At 48.3% G+C, this 17,368-nt stretch overlaps 1 protein-coding gene across 4 annotated transcripts in view; it reads left to right on the top strand.

Moving 5' to 3' along the window:
• Positions 1-17,368, top strand: part of PIK3R6 (phosphoinositide-3-kinase regulatory subunit 6) — a 745,472-nt gene that overhangs the window by 362,010 nt on the left and 366,094 nt on the right. For all 4 annotated transcript variants that reach the window (XM_078654671.1, XM_078654672.1, XM_078654670.1 and 1 more), the window contains one exon: positions 7,315-7,406. In XM_078654671.1, coding sequence (XP_078510797.1) covers positions 7,315-7,406 — 92 coding nt within the window. The remainder of the gene's footprint in view (positions 1-7,314; positions 7,407-17,368) is intronic.

Genomic DNA, 17,368 nt, shown 5'->3' with positions numbered 1-17,368 from the left:
CACCCGGTCTGTAACAAATGCCTTTCACCGGACCATGACGACGGCAAGTGTAAGGCTTGCGCTCAATTCAGGTCGAAAAAGACTCTCAAGCTTCGGCGCGCGGTGCGCCTGGAGGCCAGACAAGCGGCCCCCGATCCAGAAAACATCTTCGGCGACCAGGAAGAAGATGAACAGGGTCATCTTCTCCAAATCTCCCCACCCGAAACGGAGGTCGAGGCGGATCCGGAGGACGACGACGGAGTCGCGGGTCAAGACCTTCAGTACGTCGACGAGGTAGGGGACGTCGAAGAGATTTATGGGGCCGCGGCAGATAGCTCTGGAGACGAGCTATGCCCCGAAGGTTTCGAAGATCAAGATCGGGTCACGGGATCGCCAAGTGGCCTTACCCAGGACCCAGTGCCGCAAGCCACGGCCCCGCCATCAGGCCCGGCCACGGACGTACTTGCTGGGCAAGCCGGATCGAAACCGAAACCGAAACCTGCGGTGTCGACTACACCTAAAATGGCCGACCCGAAAACGAAACCAAAACTTATGGACTCGAGCGTCCCTAAAATGGCGGCCGGCCCACAGAAACATACTGCACCCGCTGCCGCATCGGCTCCGTCGGGCTCCGGTCCGCAGAAGCCGAAGAAGTAGATCGATTCCGCTGGAACGAAATCGGCGCAGGAGGAGGGATCCTCTAAAAAGGGTGGTCGGCACGGATCAACCGCTGCGACACCGTCCAAGCACACCAAGGCCAGCAGCGTAGTGGATACGGAACCGACTCAAGCGCACGGATCAACTGCTGGCACGTCTGCGCATCGGTCCAAGGACTCTGGGTCGGCGTCAACGGCATCGGCGCCCAAACCTCAGCAGGGCCACCATCACGTCGGATCCGAGGGGAAGGTCAAGACGTCCTCGTCAGTGCCAAAAGCCACTGTGGATGAAGCGTCTCCCATCGCCGCTTCGCTGCAGAGAATCAGGGAAAAGGCCGCTGCTACGTCGGCTCCGTTACTGTCGCCTCAGACGCCGAAGGATGCTCCGGCCAAGCCTAAAAGCAAGCTTCTCTTCCTTCTGCCGCCGAAAGAGGCTCCGAAGGCTTTTTCTACAAAATCGACGCCAAAGAAGGCGGATTCTTCTACGGCAGGGGTACCTTCAAGTCGAGAACTCGGATCAGAGGACGATTCTGAGCACTTCATCGACGCCAACACAGGCAAATTGACAATATACAAAAGAAGGATCACATCAGAGCCTCTAGACTCCTATGTTATCCCACTAAAGAAGAAAAAAGTTCCTCTGGACGCTTCTAACCTCATAGAGCCTATCCAGCCTCCTCCAAAAAGAAGCCCTACTCCCTCACCAGACCATTCTGATGGTGAGGGTTACAATGAGGAGGACCAATCCACCTTCCCAGTAAATGAACCAGATGCACACACAGATGCATATGATGACATTGGTGACCAAGGCACCCAAGGTGTGGGGCAAGACCCACTGCCTTTCAGTGCACGTGCATCCCCAACAGAGGATTCTGCAGGTTTTCATGCACTCATCGAGAGGGCAGCTGCTAATCATGATGTAGACATGCATGCTGACCCGGTGGAAGAGGACTTTCTCTTTGACACTTTTTCAGTCTCTGAAAGAACTGTGAAAACGCTGCCTATGCTCAAGGGAGTCCTCAAGCATGCAGCTGACATCTTTAAAGAACCTACCAGGGCGAGAGTGGTCAATCCACGTATCGAAAAGAAGTACAGGCCAGCACCTGCAGACCCTGCATACATTCGGGGACAGTTGCCTCTGGACTCTCTTGTGGTCGCAAATGCCAGAAAACGGGCCAACTCCCAGACAACGGGTGAAGCTCCTCCCCCTGACAAGGAGTCCAAAGTGCTGGAGGCAGGGGGCAAGAGAGTGGCGGCACAGGCTGCCAACTTTTGGCGTATTTCAAATACACAAGCACTCTTAGCACGTTACGATAGGGCGCATTACGACACCCTTGAGCAAATAGTACAACACCTGCCTCCACAGTTTCAAGAGGACACCAAACTGCTTATAGAGGAAGGTAAACTGATCTCCAACGCAGCCATCAAGTGTGCACTTGACGCCGCAGACACAGCAGCTAGGGCTATCAACACTAGCGTCATGCTGAGACGACAAGCTTGGCTCCGCATATCTGGGTTTAAACCCGATATTCAGACAACAATACTTAATCAGCCAGTCAATCCTGATAGACTGTTTGGTCCAGATGTTGACACCACTCTCGAAAAGATAAAGAAGGACACAGAAACTGCTAAGTCCATGGGGGCCCTGCAGTCACAAAAGTTTCGTGGCAATAATTTTCATCGCTCAGGTGCACGTGGAGTCACCAGAGGACAAATGGGTCAACAATCTCAATTCTCAAGGGGAGGAGCACAATCCTCGTTCGCGAAACACAACAAGGGAGGTTACAGAAATAACAGCAACAGAGGGCGCGGCAGAGGAAACAACAACTCCCGCTCCTCTACCCCTAGCAAACAGTGACTCTCTGTCACTGCCCCCCGACCACTTAACACCTGTCGGGGGGAGACTGCAGCAGTTCCTGCCCGTCTGGAGAAACATCACCACAGACAGGTGGGTGCGACAGCTAATCCAGTATGGTTATTGCCTGGAGTTGAAATCCACTCCACCCAACATCCCACCAAGGCAAAGGCCTATGTCCGCAGAGCACTTGCACTTATTGCAGCAGGAAGTAGTGGCAATGCTGCAAAAAGGCGCAATCGAGCTCGTGCCAGTGGGAGAGGAAGGCACGGGGGTATACTCCCTTTACTTCCTTATTCCAAAGAAGGACGGATCTCTCAGACCCATTCTAGATCTACGTCCCCTCAACCAGTACATACTATCAGAACATTTCCACATGCTTACACTGCAACAGATTCTTCCCTTGTTAAACCAAGGGGACTTCTTAGCAACCTTAGATCTCAAGGATGCTTATTTCCACATTCCACTACACCCGCCCCACAGGAAATACCTCAGGTTCACTATCCAAGGCAAGCATTACCAGTTCAAGGTCCTACCCTTCGGAGTCACCACAGCCCCAAGGGTGTTTACCAAGTGTCTGGCGACAGTAGCAGCGCACCTCAGGAGGCAGAACATCCATGTCTACCCCTACCTGGACGACTGGCTCGTTCAAGCCAAGTCGGAACGACAGTGCGCCGCGGACATGTCGACCACCATTCACCTCCTTCACAATCTAGGTTTCTCGTTGAACTACCCAAAGTCTCATCTTCAGCCGGCACATGTCCGGCAGTTTCTAGGTGCGACGATCAATACCCTGACGGCCATGGCTCAACCAAACCAAGTCAGGATAGACAACATGCAGTCTCTAATCCAAAAGTTCAGACCACAACACTCGCTTCCAGCGAGAGTGTTCATGCAGTTGATAGGCATGATGGCCTCCTGCATCTTCATAGTCCCTCACGCACGGTTACATATGCGCCCGCTCCAGGAGTGCTTAGCAAATCAGTGGACACAGGCTCAGGGACAATTGACAGACCTAGTGTTGGTTACCAGTCGGGCATACGACTCTCTGCATTGGTGGACTCCACACAACCTTTGCAAGGGCCGACTGTTCCAGGAGCCAGTGCCACAGATTATCCTGACAACGGACGCGTCTCTCCAGGGATGGGGAGCTCATCTGCTCACTTACACAGTGCAGGGACTATGGACGACGCAACAACAGAGGATGCACATCAATTATCTGGAACTGATGGCAATCTTCATGGCGATCAAGTCCTTCATTGTACATCTGTGCAACAAGGTAGTGTTAGTCCGGACGGACAACATGACCGCGATGTACTACATTCAAAAGCAGGGAGGCACCCACTCGCCACAGCTGTCTCATCTGGCTCAGAGCATGTGGAAGTGGGCCATTCAGAGGAACATTTTCCTCATGGCAGAACACCTCCCGGGAAAGGACAATCAGATGGCGGATCTGCTCAGCAGATACAGCCATCAAATGCACGAGTGGGAGTTACACCCATCTGTACTCCACCCGTACTTCCAGCAGTGGGGTCATCCGGAGATAGACCTGTTTGCCACAAAAGAAAACGCAAAATGCCAACACTTTGCCGCCAGGTTCCCTCACCCACAGTCGCAGGGGAATGCGATATGGATGAACTGGTCAGGCAAATTTGCGTACGCTTTTCCGCCAGCCCCTCTGATACCGCTGGTGGCAAGAAAGCTAAGGCAGCACGCGATGACTCTCATCCTAGTTGCTCCAACGTGGGCGCGCCAAGCATGGTACACCACGTTCCTCGAACTCTCAGTGGTGCCGCATCAAAGACTGCGCCTCACGCCCAGACTTTTGACGCAGAACCATGGAGAAATTCAGCATCCAGATCCGCAACAGCTCAACCTGGCGATCTGGCTCCTGAAGTCCTAGAGTTTGGATACCTTAACCTACCTCCGGAATGCATGGACATCATCAAGGAGGCAAGGAAGCCAACTACCAGAGCATGCTATGCTGCGAAATGGAAGCGTTTTGTCATTTACTGTACAGCCAATGACATCAACCCGCTAGATGCATCTATCCCTGACATCATTTGCTATCTGTTGCATCTTTACAAGTGCAATCTAGCGTACACTTCCATTCGGATACATCTATCCGCCATAGCGGCTTATCTTCAGAACAGGCAGCATCTCTCTGTCTTCAGAGTGCCTGCCATTAAAGCTTTCCTTGAAGGTCTGAAACGAGTCATTCCCCCAAGAACACCACCAGCTCCGGTGTGGAACCTCAATGTGGTCCTCACCAGACTGATGGGACCACCTTTTGAGCCACTGCACTCGTGTGAACTCCAGTTCCTAACGTGGAAAGTAGCTTTCCTAATAGCTATTACGTCACTGAGGCGTGTTAGTGAGCTACAAGCGCTCACAATCCAAGAGCCTTTCATTCAGATTCATCCAAATAGGGTAGTGCTACGCACTAACCCCAAATTCCTTCCGAAGGTGGTGTCACAGTTTCATCTCAACCAAACTATTGACTTGCCGGCATTCTTTCAAAACCCACAAACGGTGGCGGAACGAATGCTCCATACCTTAGATGTACGGAGGGCGTTGATGTACTACATAGACAGGACACAACCCTTTAGAAAGACAAAACAACTTTTTGTTGCCTTCGCACCACAACACAAAGGCAACCCTATTTCCAAAGCAGGAATAGCCAGGTGGATTGTTAAGTGCATCCAAATATGTTATCAAAAGGCCAAGCGCACTCTAACAATACCCCCAAGGGCGCACTCCACACGCAAATTGGGGGCATCCATGGCTTTCCTAGGGAACATTCCTTTAGAGGACATTTGCAGAGCGGCCACGTGGGTTACACCACATACCTTTACAAAACACTACTGTGTTGATGTGCATTCCAAGCAGCAAGCTGCTGTAGGACAGGCTGTTCTCAAGACACTCTTTCAGGTTTCTGCAGCTGGCACGGGCAACCGCCGCTGATGGAGGGACTGCTATGTATTCTATGTTAAGATATGAATTTAGCAGCCCACATGCCTCGAACTGAATATGCTACTTACCAGTATGCATCTGTTCTTGGCATGTAGGGCTGCTAACATTCATATCGCCCACCCTCCTCCCCGGTGCCTGTTGCAGCTGCAGATATACTATTGTATTCAGTCATTAGCATGGACATCCTTTACACTTTTCACTCCATCTTCTGCCACAATGGCGAAAAACAATCTGGGGATGGAGCCGATGCCCATGCGCACTGTAGTCCAGGGGAGGAGCCACCTATCTCAGGATACTTCGAAGACTCTTCCAGGACAACAATGTGCGATCATCCGGACCCAACACTAGGCGGCGATCTAATGCTAAGATATGAATGTTAGCAGCCCTACATGCCAAGAACAGATGCATACTGGTAAGTAGCATATTCAATTCTTCTGATGAGGCTGAAATAATGTTTTGGGATTTCTACAAGTACTCTAAAGTGGATTATTTAATTTCTTAATAACTGAACACTGCCATCACACTTGGAATAATCCATTCTTCCATTTAGTACAGTGTGGCGTCCCTCAATGCTATGCACTTTCTATGCTACTGATTAACTTTTATTGGATCCCTTGGCGCAACTTCTTGTCCAGGTTAAAATAAATGTACAGATGACACTCCAATCTATCTCCACCTAGAAAACAATTCTTAATGTTTGTCCACTATAACCAACTCCTTACAGCACACCCACCACTTGAAAAAAAGAAAGCTTCCTCTGCCTCTATGGTGACAAAAAACGGACATTTTAATTTTAGGAGAAGACCAGACCGTGTATCTCTTTGAACTAGACTGCGATGCATGCCATGCATCTCACGGAAAGCCAAAAAACTTCGCAATTATATGTGACTTGGACCTCTTCCTCTTTCCCCAAATCAGTGCCGTTTTAAGGACTTTAACTTGCATCTCTTCTTGCTCTGGAAAATTCTCCCTCTACCACAGCCTGTAGGATTGAACAAACAAGATGTTGAGTTATGTGGCACACCGACGAGTGTTATGTTATATCTCCAGGCTGCCCAAATAAGTTAATTAATATTCTCCAAAGACATGTGAAACCAGGCCACCAAGTTGTGCATGAGTTTATGAAAGTTTGACCACGCCAAACCGGCTCTAAAAGAATCCCACTGGCTCCATATCAATGTGAGGATGACATTCAGAACACTCTGCATTGTCTACAAGATCAACTGGAGCAAAGGCCCGACTGATCTACAGAAGTTACCCCACATTTCATATCCACTAGAAATCTCAGCTGTGCTACACAACACCTGTTCCACATACAACAAAAAGTAAACACTGCAATAAATAGTTGGGGGTATTGGGTCCCAAACTCTGAATGCCTTTGACTCACAAGTCAGAGCTACTGGTTCCAGAAATGTCTTGAAACTGAACTCTTCAAGCTGTTATTACCCTTAATGCTTTTATCTGCAATCATGATCTAAGAATGTTCTTACAGTCGACATTCTTCCTGCTGGACTCTTAACTATACACTATCTACTGTCAATTTTTTTTCTGCCACGTCTAGTGTCGGTATAAAAGCACTTTGAAGAAGACGAACACCATCGCTTTACAAAACACACAAAGAAAGACAAATAACCAAGTCTCCTCCCAAGGCAGCATATCGTGATGTATTTGTTATGTGATCTCTAGTTGTATCACCTGAATGTACTCCAGGTCTTGCCCTCAAAGACCTCGCCGTCTCTTCTCTGTTTAGGCGTTTTGCTTTTATTAACAGATAGCTTCCTTCCATATTTGTTTCTGTTTTAAACGTTGTAAATTAACAATTCTGCATCGATGGTTCTTTTCCTTCCACAGGGATGCTACGCTGGACGTTGCATAAGAGCATTGATCGAAATCCCAACAGTGCCTCAATCCTTGTGAAATTACTAGTGAAAGAGTTAGAAAAGGTAAGATGTGTGGAATTGAAATCCAGTGTAGGTGCAGTCTGTTGTGGTGTAAATGTGTCAGCGCCACAGATATAAGATCTGCCCCGTCCCACTTGTGCGTGGCACCAGGGCTACTTCTCTCAGCAGTTCTCTTATGTAGGCTAGGTGCTGCCTGTGTCCGGGGAGACACAGCGTTTCAGTGCTTCTAAGACCCATCCACGCTCATGGGGGCAACTCTACATAGATACCCCCATTATGCCAATTCTTACTGCATTCCACAGCTGGCGTGTGTTGTAGGTGATGGATACTGTCCCACGCCACTGTCTGAGATCACATGGTGCTGGTTAGTGGAAAAATACAATGGATTGGCTGTTCTGAACAGATAATTCCCATCGATGTGGGCTCTGACCCCACACTCTACTCCATGACGCATACCTTATTCACCTCTCCACACAGCTGGAAAACCAGGTAGGAGAGCAAGAATGGTGGGAGGCAGCTACACACATCTTTAAATTGAGCTGGTGGGATGAGCTGATTTGCTAATGAGGGAGCAGTGATCATTCCATTTCTCATGTGGTAGTACCTACCCTGCTTATATGCGGACATTGATGGTAATTTCTGCAATGCGATCACAATTTTGGGACATCTCATGGCAATCTGAGAGCAGATTTGTTGCTCAGAGGAAGATTTCATGCATCGACTTTGTAATCCGTTAGCAAGATGTTACGGAGACAGCGGTGCAACAACAGAAGAGCAATATAAATCTAAATATGCACAATGAAAGTGTGTGTGGCGCCACACGTTTTTTTAAAATTGCGTTTAGAGTTGAATTTTTAAAGTCTAGTAGGGAGAGTTGAAGAACTAGTAGGCACAGGCTTTAAGGTCCCCTTTCACAAACAATTCCGCATAGGATAACTCAACCATAGAACCCAGTGTTGTTTGTACTATAGCGCCTCACTGTGCAAGCACTGTAATTGTGTGTGCAATTACATTTTGGACTCAAAATGTGCTGCAACATTTTTCGGTTTTGCATGTTTTACCTACGATACTTTAATGTTAATAATGTAAAGACCCATTCGTTTAAACAATGCCCCGAGATGGCAGTACATTTATTTTGTGTAATTATGTGTTTGGGTTGCAAAATCTCCCATACCTCCAGGGTCAAAGTCTAAGATAGAATTAAAGTACCTCTTAGGAAACCAAGAGTTCTACTGCGCTGCGAAGTAGTGTTCTTCAACAAGGTATGTATTCAGCTGTTTCCTAAATTGAAGAAAGACTGGGGTGCTCCTGATGGATACAGGGACCATCTTGGGTGCGTAGAAGACCTGTCTCTTGTTTTTTTAATTTTTTTTTAAACATGTTACTGTGGAGTAAATACAACAGTTACGCTTTGTTTCCAGTCTGGTGGCGTCCTGGCTGTGCTAAGCACTTTTTGACAAGAGAGGTGGGGGTGCTAAGGGTGCTGGTTTTGATGTTGTAGTTAATGTAGCTGGTCTTGAAGATCGCGAGTGTCGGCAAATGGAGCCTTTAAGTTTAAGGGATTTAAAAGCTCATGGCTACCCGCAGGCATTCCACCGCTACCGAGAGGAGCAACTAGCAAGTGGGGTCTTTAGGGGAACAGCCACGTTTTGAGTTTTTTTCCTGAAGAACTGTTCATTCTTGGTTAGCATTAGTTCTGGATCAATGCTATTCCAGAGTTTAGAGCCTAGGTGAGAAAAGGATCTCGTGCCCCCTCCCACCCCCCATCTTGCTCTCTTGACTTTAGATGTGTTCATCGGGAAGTAAGCTCCTGACCTATGGAATCTGTGGGGAGAGTACTGGGAGACCACTGATTGTAGCATAGTAGGGCCTCTCCCATGCATGGCCTTGTGGGCCAGGCAAAGAGCCTTCAATTTAACCCTGGCCTGAATTGGCAGCCAGTGGAGTTTCCTCAGAGATGATCTGACTGACTGATGTCTGGGGATCTTGAGAAGCAGGCAGGCTGCTTCTTTCTGCGACCACCTGCAACCTGTCTGTAACATATCTGGGGGACCCAAGGTACAAAGAATTGCCACAGTCTAATCGTGAGACTACCAAGGCCTGTACCACCGTCCTTCTAGATTTTTCTGGGATTAAGCTCATGATTTTTCAGATCTGAAGAATCCCAAAGCAGGTTCCCGCAAGTTTTTTGACTTACGTTTCCATGGTTAGGTTTTGGTCTAACCAAATCCCAGGTTCTTTATGGAGGTTTTAGGAATGGGTGGAGGTCCCCAGTTTTATGGCCAGTTAATCTCAGCATGTGGGCCTGGACCTGGACCATTGCCTAGAAGCATGAGTTCCCGTTAAGTATGACGCTACAGTTGGCCATCCATGCTCGTATTTTTTCCAGGCAGGGAACTAATTGCCGGTGGTTGGAGTTCGGGGTTTCTGCCTCCGAGACCACCAGTTGGGTATCATCTGCGAATGGTACTATAGACAATCCGAATTCTTGCACTATGTGTGCTAATGTGCTCAGGTAAATATTAAAGAGAGTCGGACTCGGAGACGATCTCTGAGGTACTCCGCACTGGGCCATAAAGGTGTCCAACAGGATACGTTCTTCCATGCATTGAAAGGATCTATTGCTCAGAAATGAGGCCACCCATTGATTGGCAGTGTCTCTAATCCCAATCTATTTGAGCCTGTGAATGAGAATCTCGTGGTCTACTGTGTCAAATGCCGTACTTAGGTCTAAGAGCAAGATAGCAGCTGCTCTTCCTTGATCAAATATGGATTTTAAATTTTCTGTGACCATTAGTAAGGCTGACTCAGTGCTGTGTTTCTGGCGGAACCCCATCTGGGACTGGTGCATGATGCCATTATCCTCCAGGAATTGCAAGATGGAACTATTCAGATGTTTCTCAGCAATCTTTCCCAGGATGGGCAACAATGAGATGGGACGATAGTTTCCCATGGATGCGGGGTCCAGTTGGTTTTTTTTAAGCAGAGGCTTTACAATGTCATGCTTCCATTCTTTGGGTGCTAGGCCTTTCTCAAGGGATAACGAGATGAGATTGGTCAGTTTGTTTCAGATGGGATCAACCCTTGAAGAAGGATATGAGGATATGAGGGGGAGCGGGATATATTGGAGACCCTGATTTGATGTTGCTTAAGAGCAAGCCTGCTCGTTCTTTGTTTAGCTTAGGGAAGGTGAGCAAAGATGGGGAATGGGTGGGTTTGGGCTGTTCTGAGCCTGAGTGGAGCACTGGCTTGTCTGTAGAGTCCTTTGTCTCGCCACGGTCTCACCTGTTACTGAGTGAAGCGAGTAGTGAATGTTTTCACTTTACTCTTAAAAAAAAGTGGCTAAATTGTTTTTCTCTCCTTTGAAAGTTGGGGATGTGTTTGCCTGATTCAATTGTAGTAAGGGATTTTACTATCTTGAAGAGTTATTTGCAAGAATTTGAGGACCTCTCAATTCTTTCTTCAAAGAAGACTGCCTGGGCTTTCCTAATATCCTTGTGATATTTCTGGATAGCTGCTTTATAAGCTGATTTGAGGTGAGGGACGTATGTTTTCATCCAGCTTCTCTCTAGCTTTTTACAATGTTTCTTTTGGGCTGCTTGTTGGAGGCTGAACCAAGTGGATCTGTTAAGGTTTCTTAACTTTATCGGTCTGGGCTTCTTAAAGTTTCTATCCACAGACCAAATATGTGGCTCATCTAGATCTACTGTGTCTAGTGGAGTAGTAGGCTCCAAATCTTTGGTCCAGGATTCGGGGTCCAGCCTTGGCCATTTACGTCCTAAAATAAAAAAGTGGTCTGACCAGGGAATCTGGATTGGAGTGAGGGCCTGCAGTCTGGGGTCATTAGAGAAAATGGCTTTCAGAATGTGCCCTTTTTCATGTGTCGCCGAACTCATGAGTTGCATGGCTTTGAGGTTGGCTAAAAGTCTCTTGGCCGATCAATCAATCAGGGGGTTTATAGAGCGTTCTACTGGTGGGGGGTGTGGGAGGGTGGGAGGCAGCTCCAGGTCAGTCGAAGAGCAAGGTCTTGAGGTCCTTTCTGAAGGCGTGCAGGTTCGAGGAGTGTCTGATGCTGAGTGGGAGCTTGTTTCCAGGTCTTGGCTGCCATGTAGGAGAAGGCACTTCCTCCTGCTCTGCTTCTGCTTATGCAGGGGTCTCTGCTATGGCGAGGTCGGAGGATCGGAGGTTTCTTTTGGATGCGTGGAAGCAGACTCTCGTTGAGATACTTGGGTCCGATGTTGTGGAGGTATTTGTAGGTGTGGGTGAGAAGCTTGTCGGTTATCCAGTATTATGGGTATCTTTCATAGATTCACATGCCTGAATCATTCCCCATCGTCGGGGTGGGAGTCCCCGGTAAATAATCATAGTAATGTCACATGGACATATACTTAGTAGTAGGCCAGAGGCCTCACATTAGTAGCCTATCTAGGTCCTTATGTAAAAAGGACCAAACTTTGGCCAGTAGCCAATCAGCCCTTATCACCCTCCTCACCTTCCTGGAAGGAGCCCTTGTCCCTCAGATTTTCTACCGCACGTCGTGCTACAGGGAGTCTCCTCTGAGCTCTGCTCAGGTTTTTTCTTATATCTTTGGATTTTCCTATTAATTCTTCCAGTTTCCGATTAGAAGGGAGTATTGGTAGTTAATATGTCTACTACTCCTAAAAAAGGGCTATTTAGACCCTGTGCCTCTTGTAGTAAAATGAGGTTACATATAGAGGATAAGCATGAAGATTGCTTGTATTGCCTCTATCCTCAGCATTCTGCCAAGGAATGTAAGATTTGTCGCACTCTCCCGGTCAAGACATTGAAGGACAGGGAAGGGCGCCTGCTTCTGTGGCTCCAGAGACTGAAGGACAAAGAGCATCTAGTCTCCTCAGGTGAGAGCGAGTGTTCCTTCAGGAGCTTCCACTCCTCTTCTAAAAGGCCTCCACAGACATCTCCAGAACAGTCTGTTGCGCCTCCTCACAAGAAGCCAAGGTCCATGGAGAGTCATCCTAAGGTCAAGCCTCAGAAACCTTCTCTTCAGATGACAGACTTCAAGAAGCCTACTTTAGTGTCTTCTGGCCTGCCTGTGACGATGTCGACAGTCTCCATCTCGACATCCACGGCGTCTACTTTCTCTATGGCATTGACTACTTCAACATCGTCGACGATGGGTAGGTCAATACCTTCTGTCATTCCTGTCAAAAAACAGTCGCCGTCGCTGCTGAAGGCGCCCCCGTCGACGTCTGCTTCATCGTCGACGAAGACTAAGCTTCCAGCGTCGACAAAACTCCCACCGTCGACGAGGGACTCGTCGTCCAAGATCCCGTCGTCGACGAAGATACCGCCGTCGACGAAGACTACCTCGTCAGTGAGGACACCGTCGACGACACCGTCGACACTACCGTCGGCGGGCCCGTCGACGACGAGGCCGTCGACGACGCCATCGTCGTCGACTACTACAGTGGCGACGCCGTCGTCGACGAGGAAATCGTCGTCGACGAGGACATCGACGACGACGGTGCAGGCGATGATGAAAATGCCTGAAAAATCATCAAAGCTCGTAGAGGCTCCACCGTCGACGGACACCGCGTCAGCAGATCTACACTCTAAGGGCTCTCCCTCATTAAAGTATACATATACACAATTTAGAATGTCCTCATGTTTGGTGACACCAGAGATGACCTCACCCAGCAAGGTCCAACAGCTTCTGCCAACGCAGTTTTTAGACACAGAGGATCCTGAGGAACAGACCATGTTTCCTGTAGCTTCCAGTCCCTCTCATCTTAACATAAAAATTCAGGAGAGTTCGGACTATGAAGATTTGGAAGAGGTTACAGTTCAAGAGACGATCCAGCAGCATACCACTGTTCAGCCTATGGTGTGCCTTGCAGCTTCAATTGTTTCTGACCTTCAATTTCTAATTTCAGATTACAAACAAAGATTTCCATCTTCTTCTTCTGCCTCTGCAGTACAGGTACAACAGGCAACGCCAACTCCTCAAAATTTACAACGGTCAACCCCGCTGGTTGTGCGTCAGGTGCAAGATACATTACCTCCTCAAATTTCGTCAGATGAGGAGGATTGAGGAAGAAGTGAGATATGACGAGGCCCAAGAGGAAGAAGGTGAAATACATGATGATGATGATGATCAATGTGAGGATAACGTTTCCCCAGACCAAGTTCAGGACGATTCACCTCCGGAAGACTTAGGAGGATTCCATAATATCGTGGGAAGAGCGGCTGCGCGGTTCAACATCCAAATAGCATCGGAAACGCAGGACTGTTTCCTTCATGATTTTAAAGAACACTTTAAGAGATCAGCTCGCTCCATTCCAGTAATCGATTATATATGGGAGCAAGGACTAAAAATAATGAAAACTCCTTTCTCTCTCATTCCAGTGCCGGCTAGGCTTGAAAAGAAGTACAAAGCCCCGGACACTGCGCCCGCATGCTTAACTGGCCAAACTAAACCGGATTCCGTTATATCTCAGGCCGCTCAGCGCAAATCTAGCAATCCGTCAGCGGCAATGACAACCCCTCCTGATAAAGAAGGAAGAAAACTTGATGCCATTGGCAAACGGTTTTCCTCCATGTCCGCCCTATCGGTCAGGGCGGCAAATTCTCTGGCATTAATAGGTCGCTACAATCGACAGATATGGGCAGATATAGCCCCATATCTAGGGGCGATCCCAGAAGACCAGAAAGAAGAGGTTAAGAAGATTTTACTTGAGGGTGAACGCTCTGCCTCAGAGATGATCGAAGTGGCCTTGGATATCGCTTCCACAGGTTTCCGACAATTGGCGGGAGCTGCAGTTTTAAGGCGCCAAGGCTGGCTTAAAGCTACCGCATTCCGGCCTGAAGTGCAAGCCAAAGTTCTCGACATGCCATTTGATGGGGAGCTTCTCTTCGGTGAGCATATCGATGACATGCTGCAAGGTATTAAGAAGGATACCGAAACGGCGAAAGCACTAGGCACCCTACAATACAAGCAGAATTCCTTTCGAGGCTCCAGAGGTCGGGGACAACCGGCTCGTGGCAACTATCAAGGTTACAAGTCCTCTTATAACTCTTCCCAGCAGTACAAACCTCAATATCAACAGAGACAGCAACAAGGACAATCTTCATACAATAAGTCGTCCTTTTGAGGAAGAGGAGGAAAGAAAGACAATAACAGACGCCAATGACTGCTTTCTCCAGCAAGCCTCCACCTCTTCTCCTCAATTCGTAGTTGGAGGAAAAATTACCAACTTTCTACACAATTGGAAGCAAATTACGACAGATCGTTGGATGTTGCAGTTAGTCCGCTTCGGACATACCTTGGCGTTTGTGGAACATCCTCCTTCGAATCCGCCATGTCCGGTGCAACACAAGAATCTATCCATACTTCAACAGGAACTCTCACTAATGCTCCAAAAAAGAGCAGTGGAAAGAGTTCCTCGAGATCAGAAGGGGAGAGGATTCTATTCCCGATTCTTCCTGATCAGAAAAAAGGAGAAGAAGCAGTGGAGACCGATACTGGATCTGAGAAACTTAAACAAATATCTCAAAAAGCAGTCTTTCCGCATGGTTACCCTACAGAAGGTATTGCAACTACTCAATTCAAAAGACTATATGGTATCCTTAGACCTCCAGGATGCCTATTTTCATATCCTCATTCACAAGAGTCATCGACAATTCTTGAGGTTTGCAGTGGCAGGCAGACACTACCAGTTCAGGGTATTACCATTCGGCCTGAAGTCAGCTCCATGCATCTTCACAAAGTGTCTGTCTCCAGTAGCGGCTTACCTTCGCCAGCATCATCACCAAGTCTTTCCCTACCTGGACGACTGGCTAGTCAAAGCTCCTACTCGGACAGGCGTGGCCAGGTCCTCTACAGCCTGCCTTCATCTCTTCGAGAGCTTAGGCCTAACGCTCAACCGGGAAAAGTCAAATCTACGACCATCACAACGTCTCAATTTCCTGGGGGCAACGTTGGATACACAACAGGAGAAAGCCTTCCCTTCCAGGGAACGTCAGGTCAAGTTACAGACCCTGGCAGTCCAAATTCAGACAAAAAAGAGAGTCAAGGTCCGACTCTTCAAGTCGTTGCTAGGAATGATGTCTTCCAACATTTTTCTCATTCCTCACTGTCACCTCCACATGCGACCTCTACAGGAAGCGTTAACAAATCAGTGGATCCAAAGTGCAGGATCCTTCGACGATTGGATCATGATCACTCAGACCATGAAAAAGGCTCTGAGATGGTGGCTTCTGGGCGACAACTTGAACAAAGGTCTACCTTTTCTACTCCCAGTCTCTCCTTATGTGATAACCACAGACGCGTCACTGGAAGGATGGGGGGCGTTCCTTCAAGAACTGCAAGTACACGGTCAGTGGTCAGTAGCAGAAAGACATCTCCACATCAATTTGCTAGAGTTACGGGCACTTCGAGCATTTCTACCCCGTATCAGGAACTTCCCAGTGCTTGTGAGGACGGACAACACCACCACAATGCACTACCTGAACATGCAGGGAGGTACTCGATCCAGAAAGTTGTCTCGAGAATCTCAGCAAATTTGGTTTTGGCTGCTCCAGCACAACATTTCTCTGAGGGCGGAGTATGTCCCAGGAGTAGACAACACCCTGGCAGACTCGTTAAGCAGGCAGCGCTCAATTTGCCACGAGTGGGAGCTCGACCAGAAGACGCTCGATTCAGTGTTCTCCCGATGGGGCAAGCCTCCCCTGGATCTCTTTGCGACAGAAACCAACGCGAAATGCCGACATTATGCAAGCTGGTTTCCCCAGAAAAGGTCCCTAGGAAATGCCTTTTCGATGACATGGTGCAAAATCTTTGCTTACGCTTTTCCACCGTTTCCCCTGATCCCCAGGGTTCTCCGGAAATTGAAAGCAGAGACTTGTACCCTGATCCTGATAGCCCCAGCGTGGCCGCGCCAGCACTGGTATACAGAACTACACCTTCTATCGCTAGAACCTCCAATTCTATTCAGGACATGTCCACATCTCCTCACAATGAACCAGGGACAAGTCCAACATCCGGATCCAACATCTCTCAAATTATCGGCTTGGCTCCTGAGTTCAGAGAGTTCCGGAATTTAGATATTCCGCAGGAATGCAGAGTAGTCCTAGCCCGGGCTCGGGCTGAAAGTACTAATAAGACCTATTCCCTTAAGTGGAAAAGGTTCTGCTTGTGGTGTAGGACTCAAAAATTACATCCTTTCACTTCTACTCCAGCACATATCCTGCCCTACTTGCTCCACCTAGCCAATTCAGGGCTGGCACACGCTTCAATAAAAGTCCACCTGGTGGCCATATCCAGGTTCAGACGTTCTTCTAGTGGAGCTTCGCTATGGACTAACAGCCTGATCAAGCAGTTTCTGAAGGGGTTATTCAGAACTTTCCCTCCAGTACGAGCGTCACCACCTACATGGCAACTAAATGTGGTTCTAGCTCAACTAATGAAACACCCGTTTGAGCCAATCCACAAAACAGATCTGAAATATTTATCCTGGAAAACGGCCCTACTACTGGCGCTCACGTCAGCAAGAAGAGTGAGTGAACTGCAGGCTTTTTCTGTGCAAGACCCTTTCATCCAGTTCAAGAACGACAGGGTCATTCTACGGACTAATCCTAAGTTTATACCTAAGGTTCCGTCCTCTTTCCATCTCAATGAACCTATTGTATTGAGATCTTTCTTCCCGAATCCATCATCTGCGGCTGAAAGATCTTTACACTCATTGGACCTCAAGCGATGTCTCAAATTCTACATACACAGGACGGAGCAATTTCGGAAGTCCAACCAATTGTTTGTTGCATTTAGCAGGCCCAGGAAAGGCCTAGCATTGACAAAACAGAGATGGATTTCAGCGGCCATCGCATTCTGTCACCAACAGGCGGGCCATCCTCTGCCTTCAAAGGTTCGAGCACACTCCACTAGAGCGGTAGCCACTTCCATGGCGCTCTTTGCTGGGGTACCCATTGTCTACATCTGCAGAGCGGCGACATGGAAGACGCCACATACG

Source organism: Lissotriton helveticus, chromosome 7 (assembly GCF_964261635.1).
Source record: "Lissotriton helveticus chromosome 7, aLisHel1.1, whole genome shotgun sequence".
NCBI classification, from domain to species: domain Eukaryota; kingdom Metazoa; phylum Chordata; class Amphibia; order Caudata; family Salamandridae; genus Lissotriton; species Lissotriton helveticus.
This window is presented reverse-complemented; position numbering and strand designations above follow the sequence as displayed.